The sequence below is a fragment of the Chiloscyllium plagiosum genome, unplaced genomic scaffold (genome assembly GCF_037043375.1).
Source record: "Chiloscyllium plagiosum isolate Xiang-an unplaced genomic scaffold, Cpla_swu_hap1 HiC_scaffold_5, whole genome shotgun sequence".
NCBI lineage: Eukaryota > Metazoa > Chordata > Chondrichthyes > Orectolobiformes > Hemiscylliidae > Chiloscyllium > Chiloscyllium plagiosum.
The window spans coordinates 81,929,070-81,950,792 of NW_028270143.1; the positions used below are offsets into that span (position 1 = coordinate 81,929,070).

General features: G+C 40.5%; 1 protein-coding gene across 2 annotated transcripts in view; it reads left to right on the forward strand.

The window, feature by feature from the left end:
* The first annotated feature begins 5,049 nt into the window (after positions 1–5,049).
* Positions 5,050–21,723, forward strand: part of LOC122550015 (voltage-dependent L-type calcium channel subunit beta-2-like) — a 330,466-nt gene continuing 313,792 nt past the window's right edge. The window contains exons 1-2 of one of the 2 annotated variants that reach the window (XM_043690396.2): positions 5,050–5,272; positions 6,937–7,029. In XM_043690396.2, the coding sequence (XP_043546331.2) occupies positions 5,204–5,272; positions 6,937–7,029 (162 nt within the window). In that variant the 5' untranslated portion in view covers positions 5,050–5,203. The remainder of the gene's footprint in view (positions 5,273–6,936; positions 7,030–21,723) is intronic. The other variant, XM_043690401.2, reaches the window with a different exon arrangement.

The following is a 21,723-nucleotide window of genomic DNA, read 5'->3' on the forward strand; positions in this document are numbered from 1 at the left end:
TCCTTGTGGCACTCCACTGGTCACAGGCCTCCAGTCTGAAAAACAACCCTCCACCACCACCTCTACCTTTGAGTCAGTTCTGTATCCAAATGGCTAGTTTCCCCTGTATTCCATGAGATCTAACCTTGATAATCTGTCTCCCATGGGGAACCTTTACCTGAAGAAGGGTTTATGCCCGAAACATCGATTCTCCTGCTCCTTTAACGCTGCCTGACCTGCTGCGCTTTTCCAGCAACACATTTTTAAGCTCTGAACCTTGTCAAATGCCTTACTGAAGTCCATATAGATCACATCTACTGCTTTGCCATATTCACAGCTGCAGTAGAGTCAGTTAACATTGAACATGACATTGGCCTGAGCAGATTCCTAACCAGGTAGTATGGCAAGTCAAAATTAAAGACAAATAGCTCAAAGATTTATATAGGTAAAAACAATGACTGCAGATGCTGGAAACCAGATTTTGGATTAGTGGTGCTGGAAGAGCACAGCAGTTCAGGCAGCATCCGAGGAGCAGCAAAATCGACATTTCGGGCAAAAGCCCTTCATCAGGAATAAAAGCAGAGAGCCTGAAGCGTGGAGAGATAAGCTAGAGGAGGGTGGGTGTGGGGAGAAAGTAGCATGGAGTACAATAGGTGAGTGGGAGAGGTCATGAAGGTGATAGGTCAGGGAGGAGGGTGGAGTGGATAGTTGGAAAAGAAGATAGGCAGGTAGGACAAGTCATGGACCTATCACCTTCATCCCCTCCCCCACTCACCTATTGTACTCCATGCTACTTTCTCCCCACCCCCACCCTCCTCTAGCTTATCTCTCCACGCTTCAAACTCTCTGCCTTTATTCCTGATGAAGGGCTTTTGTCCGAAACGTCGATTTTGCTGCTCCTCGGATGCTGCCTGAACTGCTGTGCTCTTCCAGCACCACTAATCCAAAATCAAAGATTTATATGCCTAAAGTGTGATTCTTCCACAAGATGTCACTGCCATGCCCCTCCCCCCATCCTTCTTCTCCCCTACTGTGCAGTGAATATCGAGGGAGTGCAGCACAATCAAGGTGCTGCTTATTGATTGAGGCATTAAACTAAAGTTCTGCCAGCTCTATCAACGGATGTAAAAGATTCCATGTTTGAAGAAGATCAAAGGAGTGATCTGAATTACCCTGCCCAATATTATCTCTCAATCAACATCACTAAGACAGATCTTTGTTATGTTGCTTCTTGTGGGAGATTGCTGTGTGCTGGTCTGACTAACGCAGTTAGTACAGCAGGAGATTCTTAATCCAGGTTTGAGCACCACTCTGAGTGTTGTTGAATGTGAAGTCCCATTCCTCCTGGACAAAATGATGACTGCAGATGCTGGAGAGTCAGAGTCGAAAAGTGTGGCATTGGAAAAGCACAGCAGGTCAGGCAGCCTTGGAGAAGCAAGAGAGTCGGACAAACTGCCTCTATATCTATCGTGACCAGAGCATAATGGAAAAAAATAAGAGGTGCATGTTGATCAAATTGGCTGCTGCATTCCTGCATTAAGTCACTATATTCAAAAATATTTCATTGGCTGCCCAGCAGTTGTGAATGGCATGATATAATGGCCACCGTTCATTTTGTGGAATTGCAGTCCAAACAGTGCACACTGACTCTTACTAATAGTCTTTACATTCAGGATGCCACCCTGAATAGGATTGGTTAAAATCTTGCCTTGAGCATTCGATATCTCACTGATGTTTTGAAAAGTGCTGCCCTATTTATTGCTCGCAATGGGAATTGAGAAATGAGAGTGAAGTTGAAGAAAAGGGATGAGGTGTAGGTTGATTTGATCAAAGTGCACCCATTTCGCATCTATAGCACCCCCTCTTTCCACAGTCACAGCCTTACATAGAACTTCATCCCGATGACTGAGACTGGCCCCGTTCAGGTGCACAGAGTGCAGTTTCTCGCCACCTCTAAAACTTAGGGAAAGTCAGACAGGGCAGTCAGTGCAAGGAGTGAATAGCCTGAAACTATCTGACCATGTCAGGGAGGAGTGGCAAAATAAATGGAAGAGTACACGCATAAAAATGTTATATTGTTAAGGTTCTGTTTTGATTTCCAACCAGGTAAAACTTGATGCTTGCTGGTCTTGCAACTTTTGTCTGTTGCCAATTAGGTAGCATCCCACATTGGAATGATAAGCCAAGGCAGAAAGCCAAGCAAAAATACCTTAAACAGTGATAAGTTGTTAATTGCAGGGTGGCTTTTTGTTTTGGAAGGTATGAGGGTTGGGTTGGTGGCGGAGGGTGTGCATGTTTAGCGTGTGGTTGTCAGATAGTGCAATGGCATAATCGAACTAAACTTTGCTACTGATGCATCCTGTGCCTCTTGTGCCACGCTCCTAATCCACCTGATCCTCCTTCTCTTCCTTTGCAGAGATACTTCCTCTGCTGCATTCAAACCTCACTGTTGATCTACATTGTGCAGAGCACAGCACATCACCACCACATTCAACATCCTGGTGGTGGTGTCAAAGGGCACTTTCTGACTTGTTCAACATCGTATAAGTATCTTCTGCATTCCAACTGTTTGTTCCATTACACATTGCTACAATTATATGATGCTGCACTGTTGGATATCATTGCTCGAGCTCCTCACGGGTTCATTCACCACATTTTAAGATGGTAGCCTTTGTCTCCAAAGAGCCGGGTTGTAAGTCTGTTCTGAGGCTAACAAGCTGAAGAACGGTAGATTAGCACAGAATGAATAAGCAGCTCCCTGGGATTCTTTCACTCAACTTCAAGCTGATCTTTTCATGGTCTCACACACGCTGCAGTACATTAATGGAGTAAAACTTCCTTTAGGGTCGCAAATACTCCATGGTGACAAGGAAGTGCCTTAATGCCCACATGAATGCTGCACACCTGGAAACAATCAGAATCTACGGAGTGCTCCCTCATTCTCAATGAGAATATTGGGCACAAAGTAACCTGGATAAGCTGACCAGCTCATATTCACCTAGGTGGCACTTATGTTTCATGTTTGTATTTTGCAACTGTATGTTGTAGATTCCTGAAATGATTTGAAGTTACGGGCAATTGTCACTTTGGCAGCAGCCATTGGTAAAGATGCTCACCAAATCCAATGGGACTTCCAAGATGACAGCAGCATGGTCAGCAGTGTTTGGTTCCTGAGTGCGGGGCATGGCTACTCATGGCTTATGCGACAGGTTCTGCCACATCCCCAAGGCTTCAGCAGTGTCTTTCCAGCTCGGTAACATTTCTTTTTGCTTTGGTTGCCCTGGAGCCTCCTCCTGATGTTCTCCTGCGGGAGGCAGGTGCTCCATATACCTCCATCTTGGTTGGCAACATTGGAAGACGAGCTAGGAACCTGTTGGTCAACTTGGAGGCAAGACCCAGCATCAAGAAGATGTGGGACCCATGCAGTGTGACCACCTCCAGCTCGGAGGTGACACATGTTGAAGCAATGGTGCCAGTGAAGGCAGGTGAACACTTTGCCAGGACCCCGGGGATGATGTCAGACAGCGTCAGCTGGAGGAGCAGAGAGGGTGAAGTCTACAGAGAGGAAAAGATTAACTTTTGAAGCTGTTTCATTATTAGTAGTAGAAATTTAATAATTTATTCAGTATTTTACCACTTATAAAATTCGTTCACTAATTTATTCTATAATCCAAGATGGCACCAGAGCATCGCGGCATTATCCACTTTCCACTGTACCTAGGTACATGTGACAATATGTTAAATAAATTCCAATCTACTAAAGTAGGTTTTCTACAAAAAGACTACATTGCACACCATGAGCTTCTTGAGGTCCTGATATTCAGCCATGAGTCTATAAAACCTCTGATGCAATGTACACCTCATGTGAACTACAACTGCTGTGCAGGTTTGCCAGAAGAAAGCAGTTGCAGCTCCTAATCCAAGGTTCAAGGTAAAGCATGTGAGCAGCACCCATGCTGATCTACTCAATAACAGATAGAAAGTCCCCTTCAGTGCAGTAGAAATGACATCAAACATATCAGAAATCACTTCCAAATTAGTGAAAGCACAAAATTAAGTCAAAATACAGCAGCGTCTGTGGAGAGAGAAACAGTTCATGTTTGAACTCTATTTCAGTGTTTCAATGATAGCACACACTGGACACAATTCAGTTCACACAGCCCTTCTGTTTTGCCTGTTCTTTCTTCAAATTCCCTCAATTGCTGCCGTTGGAAGTCTTTGCTTTTACTTTAACTTCCAGGAGACTGTGTGCCTATAGTTAATTAAACTGTAGGTATCCTCTCACACTGTAATATAGCCTAGCGAGCTATTAACATTTCAATTGACAACCTGGCGTCCCCAAATGGATGGGAGTGCATTGTCACTCACATAGGTGTTGAATGTGAAAGTTAAAGGTTTTCTGCCAGCAACCTTATCCAGTTGTCCTCCTAAAGTCAACATCTACCAAGCCCCCAAATATCGAGTGGAGCATTTCACTCAAGGATATTAACTTACACCGTTCTCTTAGCTGGTTACATACTGAGCTCCAGTGGCGATAGCCTGCAATATCCACAAGCACATGTCTGTATGGCTGTGAGGTTGAGGGTCTGCAACTTAAACGATGAGAATGATTACCAAGACTACACGGGCGAGATCTGGAGCTTGCTGAAATGAACAGGCAACATTGTATTAATCTCTTTCCCCAGAATCTGGAAAGGTGATGGGCTTTGTTACTGTGATGGAAACAGCATTAGGGTGAAGGCTGGTGGTCTGATCAGTGAAGGGTGCATGTGGCCTCCCAGAGGAGCCAGCTCTGATGCTCCTCCCTCCTTCCCTCTCTCCTTCCAACTCCCACCAGCCAGGAGGGCGGGGACTGCCGAACCCTGTAAAACCAAAGCACAATGGCTTTTTGTACAGAAAAAAAAGGTGGCACTTGTTTCCTCCGCGATGCGAGATGCAAGTGTCAGATTGAGAACCCCCCCCCCCCCCAGCAAACCGCAAGTAAAGGCGCCAAGTGAAGTGCTGCTCCCACCCCCTTGTGGATGGAGCAGGGAGTTATCAGGGTGGGTTCTCTTTCCTCCCTCCCTCCCTCCCTCCCTCCCTCCCTCACGGGCTCGGGGGGGCGATGCCAGTTTTTCAGTGATTTCACCAGCTACCGGGAAGTGAAATGTCCGCTTTCTCTCCGCTGGAGGGGATCAATCTATAGCGGGCGTTCCCCTCAGTGAGCAAGATCCCCGTCTGTCAGATGGTTCACAGCGACATGTCCAAAGCGCAGGAGATTCGGATGGGTATTCTGGAAAACCCCAGCGTGCAGGTAATTCGGAGCTCGACGGCAAGACATCTTATTCTCCCTAAGTTTCTATTGTAGTTTTACACCAGTGTGTCATTGTGTGTGTGTGTGTCAATCTATGTATGTCTATATATATTTGAATATGTACACCTGTATGTAGGAATGTGTATCTATCGATCCACCTCCATTTCATACGATTTGTACAATGAAAGCAGTAGTTTTGCAGACTGCCATTCAGATAGTAGTACCTGGCGGTTTCCTTTACGGCAAAGTAACACACTCTACCTGCTTCTTACGAATGGTCTGGAGTGTCTGTAAAGTTTATTGGTCAATAAAAATTGAGTCAAAACCTGCCTGTCTCCACCAGTCGGAGATCTTCACACTGAACAATGTTCCCTGTTAACAAGCAGGTAAACTGAAGCGAACTTCGCATCAGACTGTTTTTTTTTGTTCACTGCCTTACTACGAGCTACCTGATAGACTCACTACGCTCTTTAGGATAGAATGGCATTTGATCGAACGTCTTCCACCCCACAGTAAAATCTCTAATTGTACATCCCAAGTAGAATCCAAATTAATTAAGTTCTCCCCACTATTTCTCAGTTCCTTACTTAATGCTAAAGCTTTATATTCACTTTTTTCTAGCATGAGTTATAATTGGTCAAATTGCTTGTGGGAAAATATGTAATAGGAATTTTAAATGCATTTAATTTGGGCAATGGTGTCCTCCTGGTTCATATTACATTCATTTACATGAAAATAAAAGAACATTGACTTTAATACCTAATGTTTTTTCAACAATAATGCATCATCAAAGCACTGAAGTAAAATGCTTTTTTTAAAAAATAGGGTCCTGAGAAAAGTATTTGACTATTATTTAACCATAAATTTGTGATGACACTATTTGATAATAATTGCTTCTGACTGATGCTTTTCAGCCTCTCCAGTCAAGTGAAACAAAAGTTTATTGGAGGTTCTTTTAGGATAATAATCCCTCGGTTTCATAATAAAAGATTTTTTTTCTCCTCAATAGCACCTAGAGTTTGCCCCATTATTGACAGAAGTAACCAACAGTGTACTTTTATCCAGATTATAAACCAGTGCACTATATGATGTTAGACTTTAGATTTCTCCAGAGCAACAGTTTATGGACTCAAAAAAAAAGAATGATTTCAAACCAATATTTTAAGCAGATTTTACATGGAGTGTATTTGTAAAAGAGAATGTGGCATTGTGTATCTGTTTAAACTGGTCATTTTTCTTTGGTCAGAGTTATGAATTTTACATAATGGCAAATTTTCATTGTAACAGACATGTGTAAGGATGGAGCAGTGGATGCATTTTTTGTCAAATTAATCAATTACCATATTCCTTCAAGTTAAATTGTTAGAATATGCAGTTTTAGTGTTTTCTTCTGTAAATTGACTCAAATATTGCAGCATTTTCATCATTTTGCAAAATGGTCAATTTATTTTCTGATTTGAGTTTGGTGTTGGAATAGGGTATATTTGTGGGTTTAAATTTTGTAGCAAATTCTCAGAAATATTGTTTTTAATTTCTTGGATGGCACAGAAGGAAGCCTTTTGGCTGTTTGAATTTTATTTCTTTTGCCTTTAATAGTTAGACTGAGAATTAAGACTGACTTCCTGAAGGTGATGATGCCTTATTATTATTATTGCTTCTCTCAGATGTCTGGAAAAGGTGCAATTAGGAAAAACAGATTTAAAGGATCTGACGGGAGTACCTCCTCAGACACCACCTCTAACAGCTATGTAAGACAGGTAAGATGCAGATCTTATAAGTTGTAATTGCTTTTTGACAAAAACTATTCTACAAATAATCATAATTCCAACAATAACAGCATAACTTTAAGACCTAAACAATAGGAGTCATTGTGTTCTGTGTACATAATAAATCGGCCATTTGTGATTTCATTGAATGAATCTGAACAATGACTGTGAAATACTGTGATAAATTTAAAGTATATATCTTGACCATTACTCTCTCCAAGATTTTACTTTTCTTTGTCTTTAGATCTGCTTCAGTATTTATATTTTAAAAAGCTTTACATCATTGGAAACCCTGAGATGTTACTTTTAATTTGAATATTGTGAAGGTGTTGGCTAAATAATATAAATCTTACAAGGTATCTGGAGTGACTTCTTTAATGATGGCAGTGTCCATAAATAATTATTTATTGTGGTGTTCTTTCAGTCATATGAAACATTAACATGGAGAAAGGGAAGAATTTTTCCAACATTCCCCAAAACAAAACATATTTGTTTTAATCTCAAATAAATATAAAATAATGATCTGTTGGTCATTGAATGCTGGAAAGGAGGTGACAAGGTATCAAACAGGCATAATGGATACCAACTATCTGGGAAACATAAAACAAAATGTTGCAAGTAGCAGCAGCCAACTAACGCTGCAAAACATATCGAGCTTTGAAGGCAGACAATAGTGTGAAATAGTGACTAAAGATATACCTGCAGAAGTGTGATCGAATATGTGGCAGAGCACAACATGAAACAAAATCAATTGGGATTTTATTTATTTCATTTTCTTCAGTGTGTTAATGTTAGACTGAGCAGGCTGTCAAGGACACTTTCAAATATCCAGGCTCATCAAATCAGGCCTGTTCATGTTGGACTATTTTATCCTTTTGATTCGCAATAAAAGCATACTTTAATTGAAGTTACTAATAGAGGCTGTTGTGATGTAGAATTGTGTTGTCATATCAAACAGTTGCTTGCTGCTGAGTGTGCCTAGTCTGGATATTTTAATTTGCTGTCAATATCCAACCTTCTTACCATTTTCCCCATCCCCTTTTATATACTTGTTTGAAAGTAAAATGGTGCCAACAAATCTCTTGGTGCCTGGTTTCTGAAACAAACTCATCAGCAATTGAAGACATGGTGTGAAATACCATTAGCAACTTATATAAAAAAACTACTTCCTCTGTTGGATTATGTTATCACACCATGTGAGTGTGTTTGTCACTGTCAAAGAACAGGAACATGAAACGTGGCAAAAAAAAACTCTTCAGTGAAGAACAATGAAAATACAAGATTTTGAATGCTTAAGAAGCTGACATCTTGCAACTTAAATTTAAAAGCACGAGAGGCAGTTGTAATTTCAATTATGATTTAAATTGTTGTCAACCATAGCCCTAAAACCAGTTATCAATGTACTTCAGTACAGTTGCTGTTAATGTGAAATGTCTGAAGACAGCAGCTAGTGCAGTTGAGTGTGAAAATACATTAAGTCATGCTAATAATTTAACTATGGTGTCTGATAATGTTTTTACTCGCATCTGTTTTGATGAAGTGCTGACAGGGATAGGTTTAATTAAATTTCCTCTGCATGCAACAGTTGTAAAAGTAACACAAAAATATTGTTCACTTGACAACTTACAGAATTTTCGTAAGATTAACTTTTGTTTTGATGAGCACACTGATAAGACTATTACAGCAAGTAACTTAACAAAAAGGAACATGACCTGTTTTTGAAGTTAATGGTTTTTCTGTTAAGAATGCAATAAACGATTACTTTTGGCAACGAGCACCCGAGCTACAAATCTTCTCACAACCTTTGAATACTTTTGGTATTAGCTATAGCCAAAAACATTGAATGGAAGCCATTTGAGTTGTATTCCTTATTGTCGAATTATTCTGAGACTCAATTCATATTATCCATTTTATTGCTATCTGACCAAATGATTCCCGTCTTCTTTCTTACCGCTATATTATTTTAAGATTGCTTTTCATTTTCTATTGCCAAGCTGATTTGCAAATCTTGCTTAAAATTCACCAACCTTGTTAATTGTTCAGTGTGGTGTAGGTTGTGATAATACCCACCATCACCATCTGAAATTCCCTGAGATAGGGAAGGCAACAGGAATGCGGTCCTCTATTGCAAAGGGAATGGAGTATTAAAATAGGGCAGTTTTCATAAAACCAAGCAAGGTAATAGTCAAATCACACCTCCTATACTGCAAACTGTTTTGGTCCCTTTTTCTGAGGAAAGATACACTCTGGCAGTCCATTGAAGGTTTACTAAATTGAACCCAGGTAAAAAGGGATTTTCTTGTGAGGAGAGTTTGAATCAGTTGGATGTGTACTCACTGGAGTTTAGAAAAATGAGAAGCACCTTTATTGAAACTCATTAAATTCCTATAGGGTTTTTAAAGGTGGATAATGGGAGGTTGTTTCACCTTGCGGCAGAGTCTAGAATTGGAGAGCATAATCTGAGTAAGGGGTCACCCATATTAAGACTGATACGAGAAAGAGTTTTCTCCCTGAAGGTAGTGAGCCTGTGGACGTCTTTACTGCAGAGCTGAAAAATGTGTTGCTGGAAAAGCGCAGCAGGTCAGGCAGCATCAAAGGAGAAGGAGAATCGATGTTTCGGGCAGAAGCCCTTCTTCAGGAAATCTTATGCCTGAAATGTCGATTCTCCTTTTCCTTTGATGCTGCCTGAACTGCTGCGCTTTTCCAGCAACACATTTTTCAGCTCTGATCTCCTGCATCCGCAGTCCTCACTTTCTCCTTTACTGTAGAGATGTCAACATTGATGTAAATGAATTCAAGGCTGAAAAAGGTAGAATTTTTTAGTCAACAAGATCATCAAGGGCTATGAGGAAAAGTCGGTGAGGATTATCAGATCAGCCATGATTTAATTGATTAATAAAGGAGACTGAATGGATTAAATGACTTACGTTTGCTTCTATATCTTATGGTCTCATCTAAGATCTTTTGGGTAGATTTCCACAAGTCTTCGTATTGAGTTCCTGATTCCAAGTGAAGAGGGACACTGACAAGAAGTCTTTGCAGAAGAGGCATAGTCATGGTAATCAGTAGGTTTGTTACATATGTAAAGTAACTAGCTATTACATACTATGAGTTACATAAGACTCTCTTGTGATCTTAGGTTAGACTTCAATTTATATTATTGTTTAGCTAAAAGAATTTAGCACTGAACTGAAACTGGCCGGCTCCTCCTAGAACCATTCCTTTTACACTGTAATGAGCAGAGCTTATCTTGTGATGACAGTTAACCCATTCAGATACCTACTGCTGTATAAGCACGCTGCATCACAGTTGTTGTCCAGTTGAGAGGTTAGATACTTGTCACCCGCAATTATTCTTTCCAAATTCCCAGGACTACATGAAAAATTATTGTTCATAAGGGTTTTTTCTACATATTTAGTACTTTTTTTTATCTTTGTTTCCATTTGGAGTACTGTGTACAGTTTTGGTCACCCTGCTTTAGGAAGGATATTGTTATATTGGAGAGGGTTCAGAAGATTGACCAGAATGTTACTGGGAATGGAGGGTTTGAGTTAAAAGGAGAGGCTGTGGCTTCTTTAATTAGAGATGGTTGAGGGGGGTGACCTCATAAAATTACGAAGGGCATAGATAAGGTGAATAGCAAAGGTCTTTTCCCTAGGGTAAGGGAGTTAAAAACATAGGGCATAATTTTAAGGTGAGTGGAGGAAGAGTTTAAAGGGACCTGATGGGCATCTTTTTCACATAGAAGGTGGTTTGTACTTGGAGTGAACTGCCAGAGGAAGGGATAGATGCAGATACAGTTACAGCACTTAACAGACATTTGAACAGGTACATGAGCAGGAAAAGTTTAGAGAGATATGGGCCCAATGCAGGCAAGTGGGTCTAGTTTAATTTGGGAAACTTGATCGGTATGGATGGGTTGGACCAAGGGGTCTGTTTTCATGCTCTCGGACTCGCTGGTTGTATCATTTTGTAGTGCCTCTCTGAATTCTAGAATTGTATTGTTTTTTAAAGACTTATTTCTCTGAAACAATTTGATTCCAAATCACTCTCTTCTGAAATTGTCCACCTGTTCCTAGATTCCTCCATGAGAGAAGACATCATCTCAGCATTAATCCTGTCAAACATCCTCAGAATATCATTTCAATATGAAAACCTCTTTTATTTTAAACTGCAGTAATTGTAGACCCAGCCTACTTGATGTTTCCACTTAAGACAAACCATTCAAGCCAGAAATAAATCTAATGAACCTTCTTGTTGTCTGCAATGCACTTGAGTCATAGCGTCATAGAAATGTACAGCCCAGAAACAGACTCTTCAGTCCAACTTGTCCATACCGACCAGATATCCCAATGTAATCTAGTCCCACTTGCTAACACTCAGCCCATATCCCTCCAAACCCTTCCTATTCATATACCCATCCAAATGCCTCTTAAATGTTACAATTGTACTACCTCCACCATTTCCTGTGGCAGCTCATTCCTACACACCACTCTCTGTGTGAAAAAGTTGCCTCTTAGGACCCTTTTATATCTTTCCCCTCTCACACTAAACCTATGCCCTCTTGTTCTGGATTCGCCGACCCCAGGGAAAAGACTTTGTCTATTTATCCTATCCATGCCCCTCATGATTTTATAAACCTCTATAATGTCACCCCTCAGCCTCCGACGTTCCAGGGAAAACAGCCCCAGCCTGTTCAGCCTCTCCCTATAGATCAAATCCTCCAACCCTGGCAACATCCTTGTAAATCTTTTGTGAACCCTTTCAAGTTTCACAACATCCTTCTGATAAGAAGAGATCAGAATTGCATGCAATATTCCAAAAGTGGCCTAACCAATGTCTTGTACAGCCTTAACATCTCCCAACTCCTGTACTCAATACTCTAACCAATAAAGGAAAGCACACCAAACATTATTACATTGTTATTACATTGCTGTTTGTGAAGTTTGCAATGCAAACGTTGTCTCCTCTGTTTCCTATGTCATGACAGCAATTGCGTTTCAAAATTAAAAAAAAACACTTCATTGCTTTGAGATATCCAGTGGTTATGAAAGGCTCTATATAAACGCAAATCTTTTTAGCTACCACATTTTTGCATGTTTGATTATATCATTGTGCACCAAGAATCTTGCTCTCTCATCTATCTTTCATACCATAAGGAAATATTGCCACAACACACCAGTTCCTTTGTCTAAACATTCAAATAGATTGCAAGTAGTTCAGATGCTGGCCTGCTATACTCCTCTAGTTCCAGTTTACTGACCCGAAAGTGACCCATTTATCCAGATTCTCTATCTATTTCATTGACCAATTCTCCTCCATCCATGCAGGTGATGCTTAGTGGTATTATTGCAAGACTATTAATTCAGTGACCCGAGTAATGTTTTGGAGACCTGAGTTCAAATCCTGCCAAGGCAGATGGTGGAATTTTAATTCCATACGTATCTGGAATTAAAAGTTTAATGATGATAATGAATCCATTGTTGATTGTCAGGAAAAGTAATTGTCTGGTTCATCAAGTCTTTTGGGAAGGAAACCGCCATCATTATGTAGTCTGGCCTACATGTGACTCCAGACCCATAGAAATGTGTTTGACTCTAAACTAGCCTCTGATAGTTAGGGATGGGCAATAAATGCTGGCTTAGCCAGTGACACCCACATCACATGAATTAATAAAAAACTGCTAATTCCGTCTAACCCAAACATCTTACAACTTTTAATCCACCTTACCTTTATTGAATGCATTTTGGTAATCTGAACTCTCCACGTTGTTATTAATGTGAGGTCTATGTTCTTGTGAATGAACAACAATGGGCTTTATGGGACACAACTATTTGTGGTTGCTGATAAAAGTGGACATGTTATCTGGAGCTGTAAGAGAATGAAGATTATTGAGTTCTCTTGCTACTCACACTCTCTCTTTCCATTTAAAAGACTAGATCATCACACATTAACTATAGCAGCAAGTTCTCTTCAGCTGGACCTTGAGTTCTGAGCATTGCTGCAATAGAGAGGCTTTTGCAAATATTATATCTTTTTAATAAAGCAAAGAACCGTCGATGCTAGAAATCTGAAGCAAAAATAGAAATCACTGGAGAAACTCAGCAGGTTTTGCAGCACCTGTGGGGAGCATCTGTGGGGAGTGAATAGTTAACGTTTCAAGTATGGTGACTCATCAGCACCTCCAGCATTATCTTCGTAATGTTTTCTGATGAAGAGTCACTGGGCATGAAATGCTAACTTTGTTTTCTCCCTGCAGATGCTGAATTTCACCAGCACCATCTGTGGAATGAAAATATCTTGTTTATTATTTTTCTTCTTTTTTGGGTTGTCGACCAAAAAAGGAAAAGGCTGCTGGTGTAAAACAAAGAAACTTTGAAAGGAGATATTAAAATTTGGATTTCTGAACTCATTGACACTGTTCATGTGCATTTAGGTCAATTTTGCCCAGAGACTGCCTGTGGTTTCATTTTTCTAAATTAAATTCCCTACAGCGTGGAACCAGGCCCTTCATCCCAACAAGTCTACACCGACCCTCCGAAGAGTAAGCCACCCAAACCCATTTCCCCCTGAATGATGCACCTAACTCTATGGGCAATTTGGAATGGCCAATTCACCTAATCTACACATTTTTGGATTGTGGGAGGAAACCGGAGCAAACCTACGCAAACACGGGGAGAATGTGCAAACTCCACACAGACAGTTGCCCAAGGCTGGAATCGAACTTGAGTCCCTGGCGCTGTGACGCAGCAGTGCTGACCACTGAGCCACCGTGCCACCCCAATGAAGGCTGCATGAAGGCTGTCATATGGGCCAGGAGTGCTCGTATGACAACTCTGGTTCTGAGGCAAGTGAACAGCCTGTGCATGAATGATACAGTATCAGAAAGCCTTCAGATTTTTAAAAACAGCATCGCCCCTCTCTTCGCAGAAGAATAACAAAGAATTGTAGGATAGCTAGCTATTCATACCTGCCCAAAAACAGAAAGTGCTGGAGAAACTCAGCAGGTCCGGCAGCGTTTCTGCACAGAAAACAGAATTAACATTTCAAGTCTAGTGATCCATCTTCAGAATTATAGAAGTCCCTTCCTCACACTTACCATTTGATGGCAAGTTGTTGCCTCTAACCAGTGACTGAGGGATTGAGCAGATAGTGTGCCAATCACTCTGTGTCCTTCAGTAATGCGTCTGGAATGAAGAATATCAGTCAGAAGGACTCTGAAGAAGCCAAAGGATTTTAAATTAGAGAGTTATAGGTTGATAATTTATAAATTGTTTTCCTGTGGTTCTTGCTAAGAGCAGAAAACTAGTCAATCTTTTGTGCGAGCTTTAGTTAATTAGGGAGGGAAATTTCAGATTGGTGGCTAATTTGATTAACTTGTCACAAAAGTTAAACGATCTTGGGAGTAGTGGAGCTCAAGTATCAGTGTGCTTTCCCGAATGAATCGTGATACATTTGTTCTATTGGTACAGATCTCTGTCACTTGGATGAGAACATTGATTGGTTGAATACAAGATCTTTTGCTTTCTGCAAACTTCACATTTTCAGAATATGCATCTAGTTGTGCTGTTTGACTGCTACGGCTGGAGTATTCATAATTTTTTTCTAAAATTTCATTCATGGAATGTAGTTGTTGCTGATAGGACCAGCATTTATTGCCCCTCTCTTGATGCTCAGAGGACAGTTAAGAGTCAACCAGATTGCTGTGGATGTGGAGGCACGTGTAGTCCAGGCCAGGCAATGATAGCAGATGGAACTAAATGTAAGATTTCCAAGTTTGCAGATGACACATAGCTGAAGTGGGAGGCTGAACTGGGAGGAGGATGCAGAGATCCTTCAGTATGATTTACTGAATAAACTGAATAAATTCAATTCAATTTGGACAAGTTGAGTGGGTAAATGCATGGCAGATGAGGTATAATGTGGATAACTGTGTGGTAGCAAAAACAGGAAAGCAGATAATTAACTGAATAAATGTTAGATTGGGAGACAGAGAGGAACATTGAGGTCTGGGTGTCCTTGTACACCAGCTGTTGAAAATAAGCGTGCAGGTGCAGCAGGCAGTGAAGAAGGCAAATAGTTTGTTGGCCTTTTATAAGGAGAGGATTTGAGTACAGGAGCAGGAATGTTGTGCTGCACTGGGACAGAACCTTTTTGAGACACACCTAGAGTATTATGTGTAGTTTTGATCTCTTTACCTGATGAAGGAAATTCTGGCTATGGAGGGAGTACAAAAAAAGGTTTACCAGACTGATTCCTGGGATAGCAGGATTGACACATGAAGAGAGACTGGATTGGTTGGAATGATATTCACTGGGGTTTAGAAGGTTGAGAGGGGATCTCATTGAAACGTATAAAATTGTAACAGAACTAGCAGGGTAAACATGGGAAGGATGCTCCTGATGACCAGGGAACCCAAAACTAGGGGTCAGAGTCTAAGGACAGGGGATACATCATTTTGGACTGAGATGAGGAGACATTTCTTCACCGGAGAGTGATGAGTGTGTGGAATTCTCTGCCATAAAAAGCAGTTGCGGCCAACACATTGAATGTTTTCAAGAAGGAGTTAGATATAGTTCTTATGGCTAAAGGGATCAAAGGGTTTGGAAAGAAATGAGGAACGGGATACTGAGTTTGATGATTAGCCATGTTCTTATTGAATGACAGAGCAGACTTGAAGGAGTGACTGGCCTCCTTCCATTTTCTATGTTATAGTTGGCACACAGTAAGTTTCTCTGTACTGAAACAACAAGCCACTGTGCGGGATGCTACTTGGTAACTGATCGCTGTTTTGTTTCCTGTTGTTATGAAAGAAATGGTGGGTCTATTCCACCCTCTTCTAATACAAGGACTGGGGTATCTTCAGTCATTGGAAGTGAAGAAGCTTTACAATCAGCTCTACTTGAAGAATTATAAGAATTAAAAGATCTCAGTAATCTTTCTTTTATTGTGGTGAAGTGTATCACATGTCTGCCTCCTGCACCCTGCTGATTATACTACATCCTTGCCCCAATACTGAACAGAAGATAGTCTGAGGATACCTGACAACAACTAAATTCTAGCATCTTAAAGGACTGATATACCTCTGATATCAAATTTAAAATTGGTTTTCTTCCCATTTACTTTAATCTCTGTTTACTGGCATTTTTCTTGCAGGTCTGTACAGTCAGAGTCAGTCAAGGTCTCACCTGCATCTGCCATATTGCCCAGGAAAAGATCATCTAGACCCTTTGCATTCCATACTGCTAGGACTCCTGCAGAATGTTGTGGTCTGTGTTTAATTTTCTGTGCAGTCCATGCAGCCATTACCTGGAATTTCTCTTTGCTCTTTCCATTAAACTGGCTTGGTTGGGGATGGGATTACTTGGACTGCTGTTTCTTTGTGTGCTGGAGTCTTAATCTAGAAACCCAGTGTTCAAATCCTATCATGACAGTTGGTAGAATTTGAATTCAATAAAAATCTGCAACTATAAGTCTAATGATGACCATTATTGATTGTCAGCAACAAAACATCTTATTCACCAATGTCTTTTAGGGAAGGAAACGGCCATCCTTATCTGATCTGGCCTACTTCAGACTCACAGTGATGTAGTTGACTCTTGAACTGGTCTCTGAGCAGTTAGGGATGGGTAACAAAAGCAGGTCTAGCCAGCAAAGCCCATATCCCATGAGTGAATTTTAAAAACTTCCAAATTGCCTCCTTCCATAGCGTCAAATAGCGTGGAAACAGACCCATTGGTCCAATTCATCCATGCTGATCTAGTTTCCTAAACGAAACTAGTACCGTTTGTTTGCATTTGGCCCACATTTTTCTAAACCTTTCCTATTTTTGTGTCTGTCCAAATGTCTTTTAAATGCTGTATCTGTACTTGCTTCCTCTGGCAGTTCTACCACTTTCTCTGGCAGTTCATCCATACACAAACTATCCTCTGTGTGAAAATGTTGCCCTCAGGTCTCTTTTAAATCTTACTCCTCTCATCCGAAAATTATTCCTTCTACTTTTGAACTCCCCAACCCTGGGGAAAAGATAGTCGCTGCTTTTTATCTCCCTGCCACGTCTTTAAAGCACAACCATCAGACCTCTCCTTCTCACTACTTTTTTGTCACCCCATTGGGCTTCCCTTCCCCCTCCCTGCATTCTGATTGGACAGTGTTCTTGATTTCCTGGCCCATGGACTGCTGGGATATTTAGTAGTCAAAGTAGTGTCCACTGTTCCCTGTGGCTGGCAGTTCTGTTGTCTGAGCAGCACCCCTTAGATTGACTGATAGTTCTCTGAAGTGAGACACCCCCTGAGAGAAGGGCACAAAACCTGCCTCCAGCCACCCATTAAATAACTCTCACACGTCCTTGAGAGAAACATGAATACATTTCCTACCATCTTCTTTGGAAGCAGCATGTGAAACTCCTCCATTCAAACACACACACATTTAATTAGTTTAGATTTAATCAATTCGTAAAGAAATGTCTGCTCACCTTCCTTCTCGTGAGCTTAAGTTTGTATCCCTAGTTACAGAATTTGTGATTATCAGTATGACTCAGGAAATATTTTGCTGTTTTAAAGATTCTGCCTCCACTTGTATCCATTGTAAACATTCCCAATTTTCTCAGCATCTGCTGATTAACCCTGATGGCTAATTTCTGGGATCACTTTAGTTGCTACTTTGAGAATCTGCTAGAATCAGGTTTTTCGCTCTGAAATGCAGTGATCAGGGTACCACGGAATACTGCAGGCACTTTATTGCTTGGTCAGCAATTTCTTGGTGCAGCCTTATACTGTTCTGTATATGCCATTTCATTCAAAATTGTATTGTGGTTAAAAATGCTTGGAATTATTCGGCTCTTTATCATGTGCCTATGAAATAATTCATAGCATTTCATGTTATTTATTGTAGAAGATAGAGTCTGTAGAACCAACCTTAAACGAGGAATCAACCGGGTTAAAAGGGGTCAAGAAATAATTTTAGTCAGCAGAATTAAGGAGAACCCCAAGGTCTTTTATTCATAAATAAGAAGCAAGAGGATAACTAGAGAAAGGAGAACCCCAAGGTCTTTTATTCATAAATAAGAAGCAAGAGGATAACTAGAGAAAGGGTTGGTCCACTAAAGGATAAGGAAGGAATGTTGTTCGTTGAACCTGAGAAAATGGGTCAATTTCTCAATGATTATTTTGCATCAGTGTTCACTGAGGAGAGGGACATGATGAAATTGGAGATAGACGTTTGTTTACTCTGGATCACGTTGACATAAGGAGAGAAGATGTGTTGGATAGGCTAAAGGATATTAAGGTGGACAAATCCCCAGAACCGGATGGGATCTATCCCAGGTTGCTGAGGGAGGCGGGAGAGGAAATACCTGGTGCTCTGACAGATATCTTTGTAGCATCCTTAAACACAGGTGAGGTGCCAGAGGACTGGAGGGTTGGTCATATTGTCCCCCTGTACAAGAAGGGCAATAGGGATATTCCAGGTAACTACAGACCAGTGAGCCTGATGTCAGTGGTGGGAAAGTTGCTGGAGTAGGTACTGAGGGATAGAATGTATTTATATTTGTAACAGAATGGGCTTATCGGTGATAGGCAACATTTTTTTTTGCAGAGGAGATTGTGCCTTACCAACTTAATAGAGGAAGTGACCAAGTTGTTAGATGAAGGATGGGCTGTGGTTGTCTTATACATGGAATTTAGTAAGCTGTTTGATAAGGTTCCCCATGGTAAACTAATGGAGAAAGTGAAGTCACATGAAGGGCAGAGTGTTTTAGCGAGGTGGATAAAGAGCTGGTTGAGCAACAGGACACAGAGAGAAGTAGTTGAAGGGAGTTTCTCGAAATGGAGAAAGGTGACCAGTGGTGTTGCACAGGGATCAGTGTGCTGGGGCCACTGTTATTTGTGATATACATAAATGATCTGGAAGAGGGCACTGTTGGCTGATCAGTAAGTTTGCAGATGACATGAAGTTGATGGAGTAGCAGAAAGCATAGGGGACTGTCAAAGAATACAGGAGAATATAGATAGAATGGAGAGTTGGGCAGAGAAGTGGCAGATAAAGTTCAACCCAGGCAAATGTGAGGTGATACATTCTGGAAGGTCTAATTCTAGAACGAACTATACTGTAAACGGAAGAGTCTTGGGAAAAGTTGATGCGCAGAGAGATCTGGGAGTTCCGGTCCATTGAGATAAGCTTTTTCACAGTGTGAAGGATTCAACAATGAGAGGTCACGTATTCAAGGTGAGAGGAGAAAAGTTTAAGGCGGATACAAGTGGAAAGTACTTTACACAGAGGGTGGTAGGTGCCTGGAACGCGTTGCCAGCAGAGGTAGCAGAGGCTGGCATGGTAGATTCATTTAAGATGCGCCTGGACAGATGCATGAGTAGGTGGGAAGCAGAAGGATACACATCCTTAGGAATTGGAGGATAAATTTAGACAGTGGATTTGGATCGGCACAGGTTCGGAGGGCCGAACAGCATGTTCCTGGGCTGTAAATTTTCTTTGTTCTTTGTTCTTGTTATTTTTAGATAAATTGTGCCACGATTATGCACTGCAATATCCGCCAACAGCAATGACAAAAATAAGTAGAGCATTATTTGCTGATGCTAGTTGCAGAGTACACGTCAGCCAGTATATTGGGAGCATATTACTGCATTTCTTTAGATAGTTCAGATAGTGAGATTTTTAATGTCCATATATAAAGCATATGGAACATCACGTTCAGCTAGGAATAACAAGGCATCACTCCCTCTATTGTGATGCAGTAACGCTTTGAGTTTTATTTTCAAATTCTGGGATTGAATACTAATCTCTATTTTTCTGATGCACACACTAAGTGGATTTAGCATTATTCCAAGTTGAAAACTTTTTTTAAAATATTACTTTTGCCTTGAAAAATTTACTTGAAACTTGGAGGAAACTTAAAACAATCTTGATAGTTGGCCCTGTGTGTTTCAATTTTGAGAATGAAAAACATCTAAATTTCTTACATCCTGCAGAATTCATTGATATTTTAGCATTTAGTGTTTATACATACAAAGTCAAAGAGCTGTAGGTTTAATTTCTTTTTCGGGAGGAGGTAAAAGACCAAACTTCCTAGCTACTTCTCTACTTATTTGTTTAAACCTCTTTCTATGTTTCTGAAAATATTCAATTTAAAAAGCAATTTGTAAAGCAATTCCTAACGTGTGCAATGCAATAACAACTTGTATTTATGTAACGTCCTTTAACATAAAGAACATACCAGCCTGATACAAAAAAGACTTTGGAGCAACAAATACAATCTGATGCTGAAGGTTTGACGAAGTGGTGAATTTTGTAAAGTGAATGTTTTACATTTGATTGATAACTAGCAAACATAATGTTCTGGGATGGCCACATGTTTTATTTAAAAGGCACACTACACATCTCTTATACATTTAATACAAAATAATTATAGAAGGTTTTGGCAAGGTCCAGCCAGGGATGCAAGAGGTTTGCTGCAGAGCCATTTGGAGGCTTGAGTGAATGTGTTTTGCAACAAATCAACTACAATTTGCAAAATAATGGTACAATGCTCTCAGGTTTTCTTGAGTTAAAAATCACACAACACCAGGTTATAGTCCAACAGGTTTATTTGAAAGCACTGGCTTTCGAAGCGCTGCTTCTTCATCAGGTGAAGCTAGTGCTTTCAAATAAACTTGTTGGATTATAACCTGGTATTTTTTAACTTTGTCCACCCCAGTCCAACACTAACTCCTCCACATCAGCCTTTCTTGAGTTATTGTTAAGTAAGGTGTGAATTCAATTTACTTATTATCTTGATGATCTATCCCTTAATCTAATTTCCTCCATTATTTTATTCAACTCTGTTGTCTTACCCCTGCCTTTTTCAGGTTTAAAGCACCAGTCTCAGACCCATTCTCTTACCCTCAGACTGAAAGCAAAAATCAGTTATGTTTTTCTCACTCTCACGTTAGATCACATGCTAGATTTACTATGTGGATGATAATTATTCCTGTCATGTTGCACATTTTCAGATCAAGAATAATCTGCTCTCGCAGTGTCCTTGTGATGCAGTGGTAGTTTCTCTATCACTGGGCCAGGAGGCCTGGGTTTAGGTCCTACCTGCTATAGTGATGTGATGTAGTGTTCCTGAACAGGTTGATTAGAATTTACTCTGACCATTTACATAACCCTAAGAGATAGTATAGACACAGAAGGAACAACCAGTAAAAACTAATGAGTGACTCATACTGGTCTGATTCATCTTGTAAAGGGGGCACTTGTGGTACAATGTTACTGTCCCTACCTCTGGACCAGGAGACTCAGGCTCAGATCCCATAACATTTCTGAGTAGGGTAATTTGGAGGCTATCTAATGGGTTCTCTATTTGACTCTCAAGCTTGTTGTTGTCAGAAACTGTCCCCTAATCACTTTGTGCCAGGCCACCTTTGTCAATTGGATTCACAGCAGTGAATAAGAAACTTGTGGACAGCCCGTGAAACACTGCACCAGACTTTAGTTTCCATTGAAGTGGAATGTATTGCTAACATGTTTAATGTCAAACCAAGTAATAGTGAGATTAGGAAGTAAATCCCCAAAATTAATTTTTAAATTCTTTCTTTCTTATTCAGTAGTTTAAAAGATCCAGTTCAATGAAAAAGCAATTTTTGATTCACTTTATACCTGTTACTAATTGCTGGGTGAAACAATTTCAAC